The sequence below is a fragment of the Coenobita brevimanus genome, chromosome 113, assembly GCF_032717465.1.
Source record: "Coenobita brevimanus isolate Jiangsu-jjx chromosome 113, ASM3271746v2, whole genome shotgun sequence".
Taxonomy (NCBI): Eukaryota; Metazoa; Arthropoda; class Malacostraca; order Decapoda; family Coenobitidae; genus Coenobita; species Coenobita brevimanus.
Window position 1 is genome coordinate 305,001 of NC_137066.1, and position 19,807 is coordinate 324,807.

General features: G+C 44.6%; 1 protein-coding gene across 1 annotated transcript; it reads left to right on the forward strand.

Annotated features, from left to right (window-relative positions):
- The first annotated feature begins 453 nt into the window (after positions 1-453).
- LOC145418312 (uncharacterized) lies at positions 454-19,576 on the forward strand. Its single transcript, XM_080286753.1, has 6 exons — positions 454-520; positions 2,598-2,687; positions 5,365-6,285; positions 11,508-11,627; positions 13,860-13,960; positions 18,149-19,576. Exons 1-6 carry the CDS (start codon positions 454-456, stop codon positions 19,574-19,576), a joined length of 2,727 nt encoding a protein of 908 aa, XP_080142879.1.
- Positions 19,577-19,807: the final 231 nt, after the last annotated feature.

Here is a 19,807-nt window from a genome sequence, read left to right on the forward strand (position 1 = left end):
TTAGCGATTCAGTCTGCGCATTTCACCTCCATATCCCCTTATATATTACGTATGGAAACTACATCTATATTTAATCCATATGAAGAACATAGAATAGAAAGTGAAGGGGTAATACGGATAAATCGCTAAGGAAGAGGTGCAAAGGAGTCTCCCATGGCACAAAATGCGCGCCATTTTGGTAACATCACCTATTTGAAAATCTGGGAAAAGGTTGCGTTTTGTGGGAGCAAGAATGGCCGCGTTAAGTTAGTGTCTTTCTGGCAGGGTTTAGGACTGACTGAGTGGGAAGAGGAAGGAGGAGGAAGAGGAAAAGGAAGGAGGAAGAGGAGGGAGATGAATTGGAGGAGGAAAAGGAAGGAAACAACCTATAAATAACGAAAAATGGCGGGAAATTCAAACAACCAAGCAATAACGACGAAAAAAGGCGTGAAATTCAAACATAAATGACGAAAAATGACGGGAACTTTAAACAACTTAGAAATAACGACGAATAACGGCTGGATATTCAAACCACCTGGAAGTAACGACGAAAAACGGCGGGAAATTCAAACAAAAAGTGGCAACGGAAGAGAAAATGGGAGAAAGTGGAAATGAGATGTAATTATAACAGAAGAGAGGAAGAGACGATCAGACGGGATGTGAGGGAGAGAAAAACAGGCGACTTTCACCTGTGGGTGTGGGTGTGTGTGTGGGTGTGTGTGTAAATGCTTCAGTGCCTGTGTGTGTGTGTGTGTGGGTGTGGGTGTAAATGCTTCAGTGCCTGTGTGTGTGTGTGTGTGTGTGTGTGTGTGTGTGTGTGTGTGTGTGTGTGTGTGGGTGTGTAAATGCTTCAGTGCCTGTGTGTATGTGTGTGTGTGTGTGTGTGTGTGGGTGGGTGTGTAAATGCTTCAGTGCCTGTGTGTGTGTGTGTGTGGGTGGGTGTGTAAATGCTTCGGTGCCTGTGTGTGTGTGTGTGTGTGTGGGTGGGTGTGTAAATGCTTCAGTGCCTGTGTGTATGTGTGTGTGGGTGGGTGTGTAAATGCTTCAGTGCCTGTGTGTGTGTGTGTGTGGGTGGGTGTGTAAATGCTTCAGTGCCTGTGTGTATGTGTGTGTGGGTGGGTGTGTAAATGCTTCAGTGCCTGTGTGTATGTGTGTGTGGGTGGGTGTGTAAATGCTTCAGTGCCTGTGTGTATGTGTGGGTGGGTGGGTGGGTGTGTGGCTGGCAGCGTGAAGGCCTGACAAAGTTCAGGTTACGAGTGTTTGTAGTGGTAATTGTAGTAGAAGTATCACTACCGCTACCACCACCAGTACTGCTACTACTACTACTACTACTACTGCTACTACTACCACGACTACAGCTGCTACCACCACCACTGCTACTACTATTACTACCACCACCACCACCACCACCACCACTGTTACTACTACTACTACTACCACCACCACCACCACCACCACCACCACTACTACTACTGCTACTACTACTACTACTGTGTACTTAATAATAATAATAATAATAATAATAATATATTTTTCTTTCTCTTTTCAGGACGAGTTGAGGAGCCTGTGTAAGTGAGAGGCGGGGCGTGAGTATTAGAGAGAGAGAGAGAGAGAGAGAGAGAGTGTGAGAGAGGGAGAGAGAGAGAGAGTGTGAGAGAGGGAGAGAGAGAGAGGCGGGGAGTGTGAGTATTTGAGAGAGAGAGAGAGAGAGAGAAAGAAAGAAAGAAAGAGAGAGAGGCGGGGAGTGTAAGTATTTGAGAGAGAGGCGGGGAGTGTGAGTATTTGAGAGAGAGAGAGAGAGAGAGAGAGAGGCGGGGAGTGTGAGTATTTGAGAGAGAGAGAGAGAGAGAGAGAGAGAGAGAGGCGGGGAGTGTGAGTATTTGAGAGAGAGAGAGAGAGAGAGAGAGAGAGAGAGAGAGGCGGGGAGTGTGAGTATTTGAGAGAGAGAGAGGGAGAGAGAGAGAGAGAGAAAGAAAGAAAGAGAGAGAGGCGGGGAGTGTGAGTATTTGAGAGAGAGAGAGAGAGAGACTATCCTTCCAACTGGGCAGCAGAGGCAGATCAAGATAGACAGATAGATAGATGAATAGATAGAAAGAGAGAGAGAAAGGAAAAGAGAGGGATAGATAGATAGATAGATAGACAGACAGATAGACTGAGAGAGGCCACCCTATCAACAGAGCGGGAGAGGCAGACCAAGACAGACGGATAGATAGATAGATGAATAGACAGAGTGAGAGAGAGAGAGAGAGTGAGATAGGTCGACAGATAGAGAGAGAGAGTGAGATAGATAGACAGATAGAGAGAGAGAGAGACTGAAATAGACCTACTTCCAACAGGTCAGGAGAGGCAGACCAAGACAGATAGATAGATAGATGAATAGACAGAGAGAGAGAGAGAGAGAGTGAGATAGACAGATAGAGAGAGAGAGAGAGTGAAAGAGACCATACTTCCAACAGGTCAGGAGAGGCAGACCAAGAGAGAGTGAGATAGACAGATAGATAGATAGAGACACAGACAGACAGATAGGTAGAGAAAGATAGATAGATAGATGGATAGAGAGAGAGAGAGAGAGAGAGAGACTGAAGCCGACCATCGCATCAACAGGTCAGGAGGGGCAGACCCAGCACACGCCAGGGAGACCTTCAATGGCTTCTCACCGGAATTCGCCCAGAATCTGCCTACGGAGGAATTTTTAGGCGATTTTGCAAGTATGGCCTTTATTCTAAGTCTAAATCTTCTCCTAGAACATGATCTTTACTTAGGGAATTTACTGAGGCGATTTATGTACGGATTTTAAAGTAAGGAGTTTATTCCATGGAGGCGATTTGTTTGTGGCCACCCCTTACGGCATTAAAGCGTCTGGCAGTAGATAGATGGATAGAGTTTACTCCAAGTCTAAATCTTCCCCTAGAACATGATCTCTTAGGGAATTTATATAGGCGATTTATGTACGAATTTTCAAGTATGGCGTTTATTCCAAGTCTAAATCTTCCCCTAGAACATGATCTCTTACGTAGGAAATTTATTTAAGCGATTTATGGACGGACTCGCAGCATTTTTTTTTCTAGAATATTGAGAAATATATATATGTTTTGTTAATTGAGGGGTGCCAAAAAAGGAAGGGAGGAGGGAGGGAAGAGGAGGAGAAGGAGGAGGGGGAGGGGAAGGGAGGAGGGAGGGGAGAGGAGAAGAAGGAGGAGGAGAAGGGGAAGGGAGGAGGGAGAGAAGAGGAGAAGAAGGAGGTGGGGGAGGGGAAGGGAGGAGGGAGGGAAGAGGAGAAGGAGGAGGAGGGGGAGGAGAAGGGAGGAGGGAGGGAAAGAGGAGAAGGGGAAGGGAGGAGCGAGGGGAAGAGGAGAAGAAGGAGGAGGGAGGGGAAGAGGAGAAGGAGGAGGAGGGGGAGGGGAAGGGAGGAGGGAGGGGAGAGGAGAAGAAGGAGGAGGGAGGGAAAGAGGAGAAGAAGGAGAAGGGGAAGGGAGGAGGGAGGGGAAGAGGAGAAGGAGGAGGAGGAGGAGGAGGGGAAGGCAAGGGAGAGAGAAATAGGTAGATAGAGAGAGGGAGTGAGTGAGGAGGAGAGAGGAAGAAGGGGAAGCGAGGGGGATGGAGGAGGAGGGGAAGGAAGGAATGGAAGAGGAGGAGGGAAAGGAAGGAGGAGGAGGGGAGTAAAGGAGAGAGGAATGGAGGTAGGCAAGATATATTAACCCTTTGTAGTTGTGTGATGCTATGTTATTCCTCTCATTCAGTATCTTATAAATTCAGGAAACATTTTGAGTTGTTTGTGTAGGAATGGAATCCTGGCTTAGCCCACCATTAACTGTGTTTTGGTACAGGCCTGTGTGTTTATTTAGGACCTGTAGTATGTCACACACACACACACACACACACACACACACACACACACACACACACACACACACACACACACACACACACACACACACACACACACACACACACACACACACACACACACACACACACACACACACACACACACCAAGATTTGGCATGTTTTTATCCATACAACGCCACTGATTCAACCCATACACTAGTTTCGCTGGTGTCTTGATGTGGTGAGCTGTACCTGTATCGTAGGGGACACTGGTGGCTTTGTAACGCCTTCCTATTAATTTACAAGGCATTACAAGGCGTATTACAAGTCACAAGTACCAGGGAACTAAAGCACACGAGGCATTACAGTAGTACAATACACGTGTACTCTTCCATCCACTGCCTTGCTCCCTCCCTGTCCTGGCTCACAACACCGACCATCTTCCTTCACTGTACTGTTCTGTGTTGACTCCGTTCTTCCTTCCTTCATTTTTTCACAGTTTCACAACCGTATATTTACAATTTACAAACTCAAGTTGTTGTTTTGACCTGATGGGCCCACTGAGGTACGATTGAGTCTCCTTGGTTACTAGTCAAATCCATCCTCCAATCTGACTATGAAAATGATGAGACAGGGATGAGTCTCCTTGGTTACTAGTCAAATTCACCATCCAGTCTGACTACCTTAGGCTCGTATTTCGTCGTAGGGTAAGGAGGCTCCCAAGCACCTCTTCCTCAGCTATTTATTTTTGGATATGGCTGGTTAATATCGTTTTGTACGTTATTTATGCAGAGTATGGCGATGTCAGGAGGATTTATTTAGCACAGACTAGGACAGGTAGGTGTAATAAGAAAAATAAATCGCTTAGGAAAAGGTGTTAGGGAGCCTCCTCAGGTTAAAACAAACAAACTATACCACACTTTTAAGCCTTAGTACCTGTCTACCCACTGAATACAGATCTGTTGTTGCTATACTCCATTTGCTCTAACTTGGCCTAAAATTTCCATCTCTCCGTCTTGAATGCTGAGTTGTAGCGGCAAATTAATGCTAAAGTATGATGCTAGTCACGAAGAAGTGTCATGGAAAGAATGTAGAACTGTAGCATTGTTATTTTCTGAGTCACATGAAGCAAGCCGCAAAAAAATGTAAAATCACAGCCAAGTTAAGGTGAAAGGAGTATTGAGTGGACAAAAATTATGGTTCACGTTTGTACAGAAGTCCTCATTATAAGGAGACATTTCAAATTAATTCCCATAATATTGTTTCCGTAATTTTGGGGGTAACGGCAGATTGGCTTTATTGGTAATTGATAAATTTTAACTAAATTATTTTTATACCACTGACGATAGTAAATAGATAAATAAATGGCCTGTAATGAGGACTCACTGTACAGAAGTGGATTCAGCGAACACGTAGGAATTTAGTTGATTATTTTGATACTTGAGCCATCTGTATTATCCATCTGTCACAGAACATCAACAAAACACAAGCAGATACAATTAGAGTTAGTAAATCTGCCTTCCCTCCTGTCTGTCCCCTCTGACGACACTCACCAGGGAGAATTAAACGACAAGTGGACATCACGTCGGCTCTTGATGGTATTATAAGAGTGCCCTACCACGGGGCACCTGCCACGGATCATCTTCAGGCTCTCGTCTTCCGCAACACCAACCAGCGCCCCGCCAGGCAGTCAACGGACGCGGGCACCTCTCAGTCGTTCCCCTCCCAGAGACCCAGCGCATCCTCCTCCCCTCCCAGACCTGACCCATCCTTCTCAAATAGACCTAACCCATCCTTCTCCGACAGACCTGCTGACCCATCCTTCCCAGGTAGACCTAATCCATCCTTCTCCGACAGACCCGACCAATCTTCAGCCTTCCGCAGACCTAACCCATCCTTTTCTGAGAGACCCAGCCAATCTTCCTCCTTCAGCAGACCTAATCCGGCATTTCCTAACAGACCTGATCAGTCTTCAACCTTTCGCAGACCTAACCCACCATTCTTAAACAGACCTGATGCTTCTTCCCCCCCTCGCAGACCGAACCCATCCTTCTCTGGCCGACCTGAACCTTCCTTCTCTCGTAGACCAGGTCCTCCTTCCTCTCAGTCCCAGCCTTTTCGACCTCCACGCCCTGATTTCCAAGCATCTTCCTCCCAACCTCGACCTGCTACTTCCACCAACTTTAAAGTAATTCGCCAGTCTGGACGTGAAAATCCTCCTCCGTCTCCCCCTCGCATCTCCTCTCAACCATCCCTCTCTGTGGCTCCCTCTAGACTCCCTCCCTCTGCTCGTGAGACCCCCTCTGCATCCCCTGCACCATTTCCCTCCTCCACCTTCACAGGGCAACAGTTCACCTCCTTCTCAGACATCGACTCCTTCTTTGAGTCCGCCCGGCTGCCCAGACAAAGGCGTGACGTCACAGCACGCCAGGATGTTGCCACCCGCCTCCACCAGATCCTCAGCTCCCCTTCTGAAGGTTCGGGTCCAGAGTCGCTTGCTTCACTGCTTAACCACAACACCAACAACAGCCACAACAGAGTCACCAGAAATCCAAAAATAACTGAGCCCGTTGCTTCGAGAAATGAGGAAAAGCAAAGTGGGAGACTTTACGTAGAGGGTCCTACTTCGTCTCATCCTTTCGCCATACCGTTTATCATTCCAAACGTTTTTGAGCAGATCGGTATTAGACGTCGGAGGGATCTTGCAGCTCAAAGGCGACAGGGCATAAGTGATTCCATTGACCTTATCATTGGTTCTCCATATACAGGCAGCGTCCCTGACTCTCTGCATAGTTTGTTTCGTCCCAGCAATAATCGTTTTGTGCGAAAGACTCGACCCTCCACACTACCCGGGCCTCACACTCGCATCTCTATAATTGGTTCCAATGATCCCTCAGAGGCGGCAGTAAGACTCTTCCCCATCTCGGCCAGTTATAGAGTTTCTGATGAGCCTTTGAGTCATAGACCACGTGGCAGCGTTTTTAGCCGTAGAAAGCGTTCCATGAAAGACACGTTACCAGTTGATGAAGCTGATCTCCAGGAGTCAGAGTCTTTGTTCCGGTTTATGACATACAGACCTAGACAACGTAATCACCCTCGTCTGCCTAGTCAGAAGCAGTCACGCTCACAATCCTCTAAAAAGCCTGAAGAACTAAGTGGTCCTGAATTTGGAGAGCTGACAGTAGAGTATGAATTTGGAGGGCAAGATCCTACTATACAGGATGCTTTGTTGTCAGTCGTCAGTAAAGATAGGCCTGATCCTCTTCCTTCCTTCTTTGACGTAGGACCTGCCAGTTCCCTTAAAAGTCAGAATGGTCCTCACAGCCCCAAGAAGCGACCGGAGCCTAAGCTGCCTCCGGTGGCTCCTAGACCTGCGCGCTTTCCTTCTAAACGTCCCCCTGCCATTCCATCTCCTCCTCTTCGCCCTCACTTCCGTCCTTCCAAGAACTTCCGTCGCCCTAGACAGTTCAGCCCTGGTCTTATCCCTGGCCCTTCCCCTCCTGCACACATCCTGCCTCCTTCCTCCACCGTTCGTGCCCCCAGACACATCCTCCTCAAGAACCTCCGGCAACCCAAAGCCACCACCCGCCAGCAGGACATACCCATTAACCGCAGACACCACCACCACCACACCCTGCAGCGGCGGGTGTCTCAGGAAGTTGATGCCACGGGTAAGACGACCACCACACGACCACAGACGACTTTGAGAGCATGCAGACGACTTCATATAATCCTTAAGAGAATGCAGACGACTTCAGATGATTTTAAAGATAATGCAGACGACTTTAAGAGAATGCAGGTGACTTTAAGAGAATGCACACGATTTTAAGAGAATGCACACGATTTTAAGAGGATGCACACGACTTAAAGAGAATGCAGACAACTTTTAAGGCAAAGCAGACGACTTTAAATAACGTCAAGAAAATGCAGACCACCACATATACCTTAAAGAACACACAGAACACTTTAAGGGAACACAGACGACCACAGAGAACTTTAGGAGAGAATTCAAACTCTTCCTCACGACTTTCAGGAAATTCAAACGACCCCCAGACGACTTTCAGAGTAAGCAGACGACTTTTAAGAGTGAGCAGACGACCCCAAACGACTTTTAAGAGTGGGCAGATGACTGTAAGAGTGAGCAGACGACCCCAAACGACTTTTAAGAGTGAGCAGACGACTTTTAGAAGTGAGCAGACGACCCCAAACGACTTTTAGGAGTAAGCAGACGACCCCAAACGAGTGTAAGAGTGAGCAGACGACACAGCACGACCACACTAGAGCCTGGAAAACCCTACAGACACTACTCACGACTTGGACGACTTCAGAGACAAGTTCAAATTGATGCAAAACGACTTCAGAAGAGAGAGAGCAGACTTCAGGCAATTTCAGGGGAACATAGACGACTGTAGACACCTGAATGGAATACAAATGAATCCAAACGACTTTCAGGATACAAAAACGACTTCAAGAATACAGAGACGACTCCTGGCGACTAGAAGAATACAAAAAACGACCATAGACAACTTCAAGAATACAAAAAACGACTCCAAATAACTTTAAAAGAACAGATAACGTGAAGAGAACGCAGGTAACGAAGAACTCCAAATAACAGAAAAAAATAACGAAAGAAAATGTAGGCAACCCAACGACGCAGATCGATCAGGAAATTTTTGAGTTAATCTCCAAACAATCTCCATAGCAATATAAAACACTTCAGATAATAATAATAATAATAGTAATAATAATGATAATAATAAATAAGAGTCTTACAGTGACCAAGATAGCTCTATAACGACATTTGGACAACCTATGACGTTTTAAAAATAATTTGAAAGTAACGGCCAGATCAACCGCCATTTTGAGCTGACAAGAAACACCAAGTGACACCAATTCAATTAAAATACAGTTACGAAGAAAAAATTGCTTAATATTGTACCACTTCTTGTCACTTTCCTCTGCTGGCTAATAGTGTTAAGCTGGGAGAGGCTTGGTATGTTTCTCTGCCTAATATTTCACCTCTTGTACTTGTCACTTTCCTCTGCTGGCTAATAGTGTTAAGCTGAGAGAGGCTTGGTATGTTTCTCTGCCTAATATTTCACCTCTTGTACTTGTCACTTTCCTCTGCTGGCTAATATTGCTAAGCTGAGAGAGGCTTGGCATGTTTCTCTGCCTAATATTTCATCTCTTGTACTTGTCACTTTCCTCTGCTGGCTAATATTGCTAAGCTGAGAGAGGCTTGGTATGTTTCTCTGCCTAATATTTCACCTCTTGTACTTGTACTTGTCACTTTGCTGCTAATATTGCTAAGCTGAGAGAGGCTTGGTATGTTTCTCTGCCTAATATTTCACCTCTTGTACTTGTCACTTTCCTCTGTTGGCTAATATTGCTAAGCTGAGAGAGGCTTGGTATGTTTCTCTGCCTAATATTTCACCTCTTGTACTTGTCACTTTGCTGGCTAATATTGCTAAGCTGGGAGAGGCTTGGTATGTTTCTCTGCCTAATATTTCACCTCTTGTACTTGTCACTTTGCTGGCTAATATTGCTAAGCTGGGAGAGGCTTGGTGTGTTTCTCTGCCTAATATTTCACCTCTTGTACTTGTCACTTTGCTGGCTAATATTGCTAAGCTGAGAGAGGCTTGGTGTGTTTCTCTAAATGATTCTCTCTTATATGATGCGTCAGGGAGGAAAGTGACGGGAAAGTGACGGACATACCCTAAGTGTGACGCAGACGCAGTTGGATTGTGAGCAAACTTTTGTCCCAAACTGTGCAACTGCGATCAATAATCCCTTTACAATTAAGATTTTGAAATAACTGAAATTGCAACTCTTCTCTCTCTCTTAACTTTGCTGATTACCGCAAATTTCCTCCCGACTTTCACACCGCAAACTTACACGCGACATTCACACCGCAAACTTACAAACCCGACTTTCACACCGCAAACTTACACACCCGACTTTCACACCGCAAAATTACAAGCCCGACTTTCACACCGCAAATTTACAAGCCCGACTTTCACACCGCAAAATTACAAGCCCGACTTTCACACCGCAAATATCCTCCCGACTTTCACACCGTAGATTTACACACCCGACTTTCACACCGCAAATTGCACATAGTCTTTCAAACTGTTTGTTGCGCATACAGAATACATTGCACAGTTTCTTTCGGTATAACGGGCATGCTATACGCTTTCCACTCTAACTTGGCCTAAAATTGCCATCCCTCCATCTTGAATGCTGAGTTGTAATGGCAGAGTAACACTACATGATGCTAATCACGAGGAAGTGCTATGGAGAGGATGTAGAGTCGTGGTTTTGTCTTATTAACACTAGAATAGGATGCTAGTCACGAAGAAGTGCTATGGAAAGGATGTAGAGTCGTGGTTTTGTCTTATTAACACTAGAATATGATGCTAGTCACGAAGAAGTGCTATGGAAAGGGTGTAGAGCCGTAGTATTGTCTTATTAACACTAGATTATGATGCTAGTCACGAAGAAGTGCTATGGAGAGGATGTAGAGTCGTGGTTTTGTCTTATTAACACTAGAATAGGATGCTAGTCACGAAGAAGTGCTATGGAAAGGATGTAGAGCCGTAGTATTGTCTTTTTCTGCCACTGAGCTACGTGAAATAAGCTGCAAAAGGACGAAAATCTGGGCCAAGTTAAGGTGAAAGGAGGATAGTCACGAAGAAGTGCTGTGGGGTAAGAGCAATATTAGGCCTATTTTATTACTAACATCTAACAAAGCAAATGTGTACAGAGCTAAACTGTACTAAAAAGTGTACAAAGCTGAAATGTACTAAACTTATGTGTACAAGGATTTTAAACATTACAAAGCTAAATTGTACTAAACTATTATGTACAGAGCTAAAATGTACTAAAGTAATGTGTACAAAGCTAAAATGTACTAAGCTATAATGTACTAAACTAATGTGTACAAAGCTAAAATGTACTAAGCTATAATGTACTAAAGTAATGTGTACAAAGCTAAAATGTACTAAGCTATAATGTACTAAACTAATGTGTACAAAGCTAAAATGTACTAAGCTATAATGTACTAAAGTAATGTGTACAAAGCTAACATGTACTAAGCTATAATGTACTAAACTAATGTGTACAAAGCTAACATGTACTAAGCTAAATGTACAAAGCTAATATGTACTAAAGTAATGTACATAGATTTAAACATTACAAAGTGTACTGTGAATCATTATTGAGTGGAAGGTAAGGACGCTCCGTATCACCTCTTCCTTAGCGATTTATTTTTTAAATATTTAGGGTTAATATATGAGAGAGTGGGGTGTGAGCTGGGGGGAGGGCAGTGAAATGGCGGGGGACAGGGTGACATGGAGGCGATTTGTTTGTGGCCACCCCTTACGGGATTAAGGCGGCAAGCAGTAGATAGATAGAATATTATTTCGTATGGTATGCAAAGTATGGTGGTGATTGAAGGATTTATAGAATAGACTAGGGCAATATGGTGTAATAAGCAGACTAAATCGCATAGGAAAAGGTGTTAGGGAGCTTCCTTAACCAGCGAGATAGGCCATTGTGTGTGTGTGTGTACGAAATTTCCTTACTATTCCTTTTACCTGTAGTGTAGTCAAAAATACACATATATCTATCTATCTATCTACCTATCTATATTTTCCTGTAGTGTGGTGAACTGTGGCTAATTTTGTGGCTAATTTTGCAGACTCCGAGGCAGCGAGGGAGGAGAGTGCTGGCTTTATATCGGGTAAGCCAGACACCTTCCCTGGCTTTGCGTCCATTGGTGGCTTTGGTCCCATGGCTGACCTGAACGACAAGGACAATGGTAAGAGTGACAGCTGAAATGGTACCTTTATTATTATTATTATTATTATTATTATTATTACTATTATTATTATTAGTACTACTGTGCTGGTAGGTGGTGGCAGCCATCATCCACTCACTTGATGTAGTGCTGCCTACTTCTTCCTTAGCCTGTATCATTCTTTTTCTGTGCCTGCCCTCCTCTCTTCCTATTTCTCCCATCTTTCCTGTCACTACTTATTGCTTTTCTTTCCCTTACAGGTGGCTTTACATTGAGTGACAAGCCAAATGGTTTCCTGTAAGCCAAGAAACCATTTACAACGCTGGGTGGTAACCATATCACCAAACCATACGTGCTCCCTACGTGTCAACAAGTGGGTTGGTGGAGGGTTGGTGCCCCTCCCCGTAAAACAAATAACTCAAAGTCAAATGGCCACCCCTTACGGGATTATGGCGTCTGGCAATAAATAGTTAGATACTACTACTACTACTACTACTACTATTATTATTATTATTATTATTATTATTATTGTGATGGGATCGGTATCGTCATCATGGTGGATCTGAATGAGGAGAATGGTAGGCTTGGGTGTTGAAATGTTATGTTTATCGTTATTATTATCTTTATTGTTATTATTATCTTTATCGTTATTATTATCTTTATCTTTACTATTATCTTTAGTGTTATTATTATCTTTATCGTTATTATTATCTTTATCATCATTGTCATTACTTTCATCATCACTGTCATCTTCCAGGCAGCATCAGATAACTTAGTGAGTGTCTGTTATCTCTTTGGTGGGTCCTGTGTATGTGTTTTTTTTTTTTTCTATGCAAGAAAGAAGGAACCAAAGGCCGGGAGCCCGTAAACCATTCCTTCCAAGAAAAAAAAAAAAAAACACAGAGCCAAATTCAAGATCCGTTCATTTCGAGATGCCTGGACACACTGCGTTTGAAAGACTGGAGACCATAGGAAGTAGGAAATACAGACAGAGGGAGACAGTTCCAGAGCTGACCTGTTGCCTACATGAAGGACTGGGAGTAACGGAGAAGGCGTCTGTTGGTGGTTATTATATTTACTGCATTTCTCCGCACAAACCATCCCTACCGACAAATGTTACTTGGTAGACTTAGAGGAAGGCGATGTCGAATCCTCAGTACGTCGGAAAATATGGGCAACGCCTTGAAAATGTCCCCAGCCCCACCTGCGTATTCATTCCATTTGTGTTTAGGGCTTGTGTATTCATTCCATTTGTGTTTAGGGCCTGTGTATTCATTCCATTTGTGTTTAGGGCTTGTGTATTCATTCCATTTGTGTTTAGGGCCTGTGTATTCATTGCATTTGTGTTTAGGGCTTGTGTATCCATTCCATTTGTGTTTAGGGCTTGTGTATTCATTCCATTTGTGTTTAGGGCTTGTGTATCCATTCCATTTGTGTTTAGGGCTTGTATATCCATTCCATTTGTGTTTAGGGCTTGTGTATTCATTCCATTTGTGTTTAGGGCTTGTGTATTCATTGCATTTGTGTTTAGGGCTTGTGTATTCATTCCATTTGTGTTTAGGGCTTGTGTATTCATTCCATTTGTGTTTAGGGCTTGTGTATTCATTGCATTTGTGTTTAGGGCTTGTGTATTCATTGCATTTGTGTTTAGGGCTTGTGTATTCATTCCATTTGTGTTTAGGGCTTGTGTATTCATTCCATTTGTGTTTAGGGCTTGTGTATTCATTCCATTTGTGTTTAGGGCTTGTGTATTCATTCCATTTGTGTTTAGGGCTTGTGTATTCATTCCATTTGTGTTTAGGGCTTGTGTATTCATTCCATTTGTGTTTAGGGCTTGTTTATTCATTCCATTTGTGTTTAGGGCTTGTGTATTCATTCCATTTGTGTTTAGGGCTTGTGTATTCATTCCATTTGTGTTTAGGGCTTGTGTATCCATTCCATTTGTGTTTAGGGCTTGTGTATCCATTCCATTTGTGTTTAGGGCTTGTGTATTCATTCCATTTGTGTTTAGGGCTTGTGTATCCATTCCATTTGTGTTTAGGGCCAGTGTATTCATTCCATTTGTGTTTAGGGCCTGTGTATCCATTCCATTTGTGTTTAGGGCTTGTGTATTCATTCCATTTGTGTTTAGGGCTTGTGTATTCATTCCATTTGTGTTTAGGGCTTGTGTATTTATTCCATTTGTGTTTAGGGCTTGTGTATCCATTGCATTTGTGTCTAGTGCTACGGTGACACGGTACCTCCTCCACACAGTTGCCGGGACGTTCATGCAGGCGATCAACTTCCCATCGGTGAACATCGGTGACATTGACGTGCAGCAGCCACAGTTCCAGCCACCGCAGTTCCCCGAGCAGGTTAGTGAGCCCCCGCCCGACGCCCCACCACAGCCCTCCCACCTCCAGCCGGCCTCAGTTAACCCTCATAACCCCAGACGTCCTCACCCCCGTCACCCTCCTCCCGCCTCTCTGCATAACGCCAGACTTCCCCCCAACACTAACCCCAAGCCTTTCCCCCCAGCCTCCCCCAACGCACTTCCCCACCACAGACCCCACAGACCTCCACACAGACCAACAAGACCCAAGAGGCCAAGCAAGCGACCCGGACGAGGATTGCGTTCCCCTGTCCGAGGCTTGACGCGGGCCCGTAGACAGCGCCCGCGAGGCCATAGACAGGTACCAGCAACGTCTATCTATCTATTGCCAGACGCCTTAATCCCGTAAGGGGTGGCCACAAACAAATCGCCTCCGTGTTGCTCTGTCCCCCGCCATTTCACTGCCCTGCTCCCAGCTCACACCCCCTCTCTCATCTACCTCTCCACTCCATCCCTCCAATATCCGACACCTCTCAAACTAACGGGTTTCCTCTAACAGCCTGCCATCATCATAACTACCCTTGTTACCCACGTGTCGGCCATATCCTAACTTCTAACTTGCCGCTACAGACCTAACCATTCCCTGTCTGTGGTATTCCCATCACCGTCCCTTATGGTCCTGACTATCCTTGTCTGTTACAGGTCGCAACACACTTTTCCTCAGCCTTGCATGCTTGCCCTGCCCTCTGCTGCTCATTCGCGGAGTGAGATAATGCTACGGCTCTACCTCCTTCCCAGAGCATTCTTCGTGACTAGCACCATATTCTAGTGTTAATCTATTGTTATACGCGATATTGAAAGGATTTATATAACACAGTAGAGGACAGTAAGGTTTAATAAACAATAAATCGCATAGGTAAAGGTGTTAGGAAGCTTTATGTACAGTATGGCGATATTGAAAGGATTTATATAACACAGTAGAGGACAGTAAGGTGTAATAAGCAAAATAAATCTCTTAGAAAGAGATGTTAGGGAGCTGCCTTTAATGTTAAAAGTATTTATATAACAGAGGAGGACAGTAAGGTGTAATAAATAAAATGAATCGCTAAGGAAAAGATGTTAGGGAGCTCAATTTAATATTAAAAGGCTTTATTTAATACAGTAGAGGACAGTAAGGTGTAATAAACAAAATAAATCGCTTAGGAAAAGGTGTTAGGGACTTTCATGCCGAGTATGGCAATAGTGGAAGGATTTATTTAACACACTAGAGGACGATAAAGTGTAAGAGACAAAATAAAGCGCTTAGGAAATGGTGTTAAGAGTATGGGGATGTTGCAAGGATTTATATAACAATGACAGTAAGGTGTAATAAACAAAATAAATCGCTTAGGAAATGATGTTAAGAGTATGTGGATGTTGCAAGGATTTATATAGCAGTGACAGTAAGGTGTAATAAACAAAATAAATCGCTTAGGAAATGGTGTTAACAGTATGGGGATGTTGCAAGGATTTATATAACTGTGACAAGGTGTAATAAACAAAATAAATCGCTTAGGAAATGATGTTAAGAGTATGGGGATGTTGGAGGGATTTATATAACAGTGACAAGGTGTAATAAACAGAATAAATCGCTTAGGAAATGGTAAGAGTATGGGGATGTTGCAAGGATTTATATAACAGTGACAAGGTGTAATAAGCAGAATAAATCGCTTAGGAAGAGGTGTTAAGGTCATTAATAAATTGCTGTTTTTTCGGTCCCTCCATCTTGTGCCCGACGCCCGACCGACCCGACTCATGCCCGACCGACTTGCCGACCCCGACGCCGCCGACCCACCGACTGCAGTTCCCTTAGACGTAACCCACCCCTCCCTGGCCACAGGTGAGTAGGGACTGAACGCCTTTCCCTTGGCGATTTATTTTCTTTGTTGCACCTTATTAGACGACCAAACACCTCTTCCTTAACGATTTATTTTGCTTCTTAACCATCCATCCCTCCTTGACCGCAGGTGAGCAGGGACTGAACGCCTTTCCCTTGGCGATTTATCTTACCTGTTACACCTTATTAGACGACCAAACACCTCTTCCTTAACGATTTATTTTGCTTCTTAACCACCCATCCCTCCTTGACCACAGGTGAGTAGGGACTGAACGCCTTTCCCTTAGCGATTTATTTTGCATTTTACACATCAGACTTGACCAAACACCTCTTCCTTAGTTATTTATTTTGCTTCTTAACCACCCATCCCTCCTTGACAGGTGAGTAGGGACCTAACGCCTTTTCCTTAGCGATTTATTTTACTATTAGACTTGACCAAACACCTCTTCCTTAACGATTTATTTTGCTTCTTAACCACCCATCCCTCCTTGACCGCAGCTGAGTAGGGACTGAACGCCTTTCCCGTAGCGATTTGTTTTACTGTTAGACTTGACCAAACACCTCTTCCTTAGCGATTTATTTTTTGCTTAATCTTAACACCAACCCCCTCCTTGACCACAGGTGATTGGGGACCTAACACCCTTTCCTTATCGATTTATTTTCCTTATTACACCTTATTAGACGACCAAACACCTCTTCCTTAGCGATTTATTTGCTTTTTAACCACCCATCCCTCCTTGATCGCAGGTGAGTAGGGACCTAACGCCTTTCCCTTAGCGATTTATCTTACCTATTACACCTTATTAGACTTAGGTGAGTAGGGACCTAACACCTTTTCCTTAGCGATTTATTTTGTCTCTTATTATACACCTTAGACGTAACCCATCCCTCCTTGACCGCAGGTGAGTAGGGACCTAACGCCTTTCCCTTAGCGATTTATTTTACTATTAGACTTGACCAAACACCTCTTCCTTAAAGATTTATTTTTCTTCTACCACCCATCCCTCCTTGACCACAGGTGAGTAGGGACTGAACGCCTTTCCCTTAGCGATTTATTTTGCATTTTACACATCAGACTTGTCCAAACACCTCTTCCTTAGTTATTTATTTTGCTTCTTAACCACCCATCCCTCCTTGACAGGTGAGTAGGGACCTAACACCTTTTCCTTAGCGATTAATTTTGTCTCTTACTATACACCTTAGACATAACCCATCCCTCCTTGACACAGGTGAGTAGGGACTGAACGCCTTTCCCGTAGCGATTTATTTTACTATTAGACTTGACCAAACACCTCTTCCTTAGCGATTTATTTTGTGCTTAATCTTAACACCAACCCCCTCCTTGACCACAGGTGAGTGAGGACCTAACACCCTTTCCTTATCGATTTATTTTCCTTTTTACACCTTATTAGACAGCCAAACACCTTTTCTTCAGCGATTTATTTTGTCTGTCACTCGAACACCTTACTAGACTTAACCCTTGACCACAGGTGAGTAGGGACCTAACACCTTTTCCTTGGCGATTTCTTTTCCATATTACACCTTATTAGAAAAAGGTGAGTAGGGACCAAACACCATTTCCTTTGCGATTTATTTTGCCTTTTGCACATCAGACTTGACCAAACACTACTTCCTTAGCGATTTATTTTCCTTATTACACCTTATTAGACGACCAAACACCTCTTCCTTACCGATTTATTTTTGATTCTGCTCCGTTACTATGGTTAGGAAGCTTACTAACACCTCTTCCTTACCGATTTATTTTTTATTGTGTTCCGTTGCTATGGTTAGGAAGCTCAGTAACGCATCTTCCTTACCGATTTATTTGTGATTCTGGTCCTTTACTGTATTCTTACGTGTTATTCATGCAGTCTCTCTCAATACTGGAAAGACATACGGGGCAAATTAGGGGATATTAATGGGTAGTTTGGAGAATAAATCGGTAAGGCAAAGGTGTTAGGGAGCCTTCATAGCTGACGAGAATATGGCCCCTTTTGTGAGGAAGGATTTGATGAAAGTTGTAGCTGGCTTCCTCAGTACTTAAAAAGCTTCTTCTAAGCTTAATCAATCAGTCTTGAGGTAGTGAGTGAGAAATTGCATCATTAGGCTGAAGGGGTGATTGGAGACTCGTTTCAAACACATTCCTAGTAACAGTTTGCCCTTCAGCTGACGTCAGATCATCAGAAGATTCGGGAAATATATTTTTAAAAGCTTTATTTGCGGTGAAAGGCGTTAATATTCAAAAAAAAAATCATAGTTGTTGTGAAAGACATTAATATAGACAAATAATATCATCGTTGTTGTGAAAGGAGGTTAAATAAATCACAAGGTTCTAACTACGTTCATCTTCAACAGACCCGGAGCAGCGTGCCAGCCAGCCAGTCCACCCAGGCAGCGAGGGAGGATGAAGAAACAGCAGCAGTGAAGCCCATCCAGCCAACAGCGGAAGAGGCAGGGACAGTAGCGGAGATGTCACAGTCCAGCAGTGACGTAGAGGTAGTGAAGCCTCAGTTGAAGTCTCGAACCCGTAGGAGAGCCGCTGAACCCGACCCCAGCGATCCAGCCAATGTCCCTCACAAGCGCGTCCACAGAGTCGAAACTGATGTCCAAGTCCCCCACAGCAGGAGCCCAAGGGAGTTTGAGGAAGTGCTGGACACCGCTGCCTCGCACTCCAACACACCGCTACACTTTAGGTCTGCCTCGGGGTTCCAGTTTCCAGATTTCCAGCCAAGGGGGAGAGAACTGCCTGCCCGGAGCGGCTCTTCCAGGTTCCACACTGCCACCCGCATCCCAGCGCGCTTTACCCCCGAGCTGAGAGTTGACGCTGAGAAGGTCAAGGTACACACGCCAGAAGATGACATTATCTCACCCGAAAGCCAGAGGTTCTATCCATCCTTCAACGGGCGGCATCCTCCCCTGCCGCCATCACGCCAGCCCTTCTTCCCATCAGCGCCCTTACCACCAAGACCCCCAGGACCTCGAGGGGCAAGGTTCATCCCACACGGCCCTGGCTTCCACGAGAGCCCCAGCCACAGGGAACAAACATCCTTCAGGGACTTTCACAACACTTTCCACGGGCAGGGCGGACGGGAGGCGTTCCACAAGCCAGACTTCTCCTTTCCAACCAGCCGCCGACCCTTCCACCGAGAACACGAGTTTGAGAACCACGATAACTCCATACTGGGATCTGGAAACTTTGAAGTGTTGAGCGGTGGCACCTTTTTCGACGAGGACGACCCCAACGGCCACCACCACGACTACGACCACCTGCTGGAGGACGACTATGGCACCTTCCCCGGCGTACACAGTCGACCGCACGCCAATAATTATGTCGACGACTTTTTCTCAAACTTCAGGGATTTCTCGGAGTTTGCTGCGAGGAAATCCGATGAAGGTGAGGCAACAGCGTACATAGGGGATGAGGGTCCCTTCAGCAGAGGGTACGCATCTGAACACATCGAGCAGATAGCAGAGGAGTCAGCACCAAGCACCATATCTACTACAGGGAAAGCCAGCAGTCAGAGCCATCAGCAGGTAAACAGCACCACATCCTCCTCAGATAAAAAGGAAAATTCCATCACGAACGACAGCCATAAGGAGTCAAGCAGCACCAAATCCTCCTCGGATAAAAAGGAACGGACCAAAAGCACCTCAAAGACAGGACGCAAACACAAACAGCCAAAAAATATCCAAGACGTACTGGAAGAAATTGACCCGCGACCCAACGAACACACTCCCTCTTTAACAACTGACGAAAAGGATCCGATGATTGCCATGTTCTGACCTCACTTGTTATCGCGACCCGCCCAGGTAGTTGTTGAAAAAAATATATAAATAATGTACATAAGAACGTTTTTTTACTAGTCTTTTTGCAGTGGCCGTTCGAGGCTGTTAGATTTCATTTTTGTACAAAGATGTTAATAAGTAGAGGTAATATAAATCAGTATTTTTTTAGCGCGTGTGACGTGGACATCTTGTTGGTCTAGTAGGAATGTTTTGGGTTGGAGATGGATG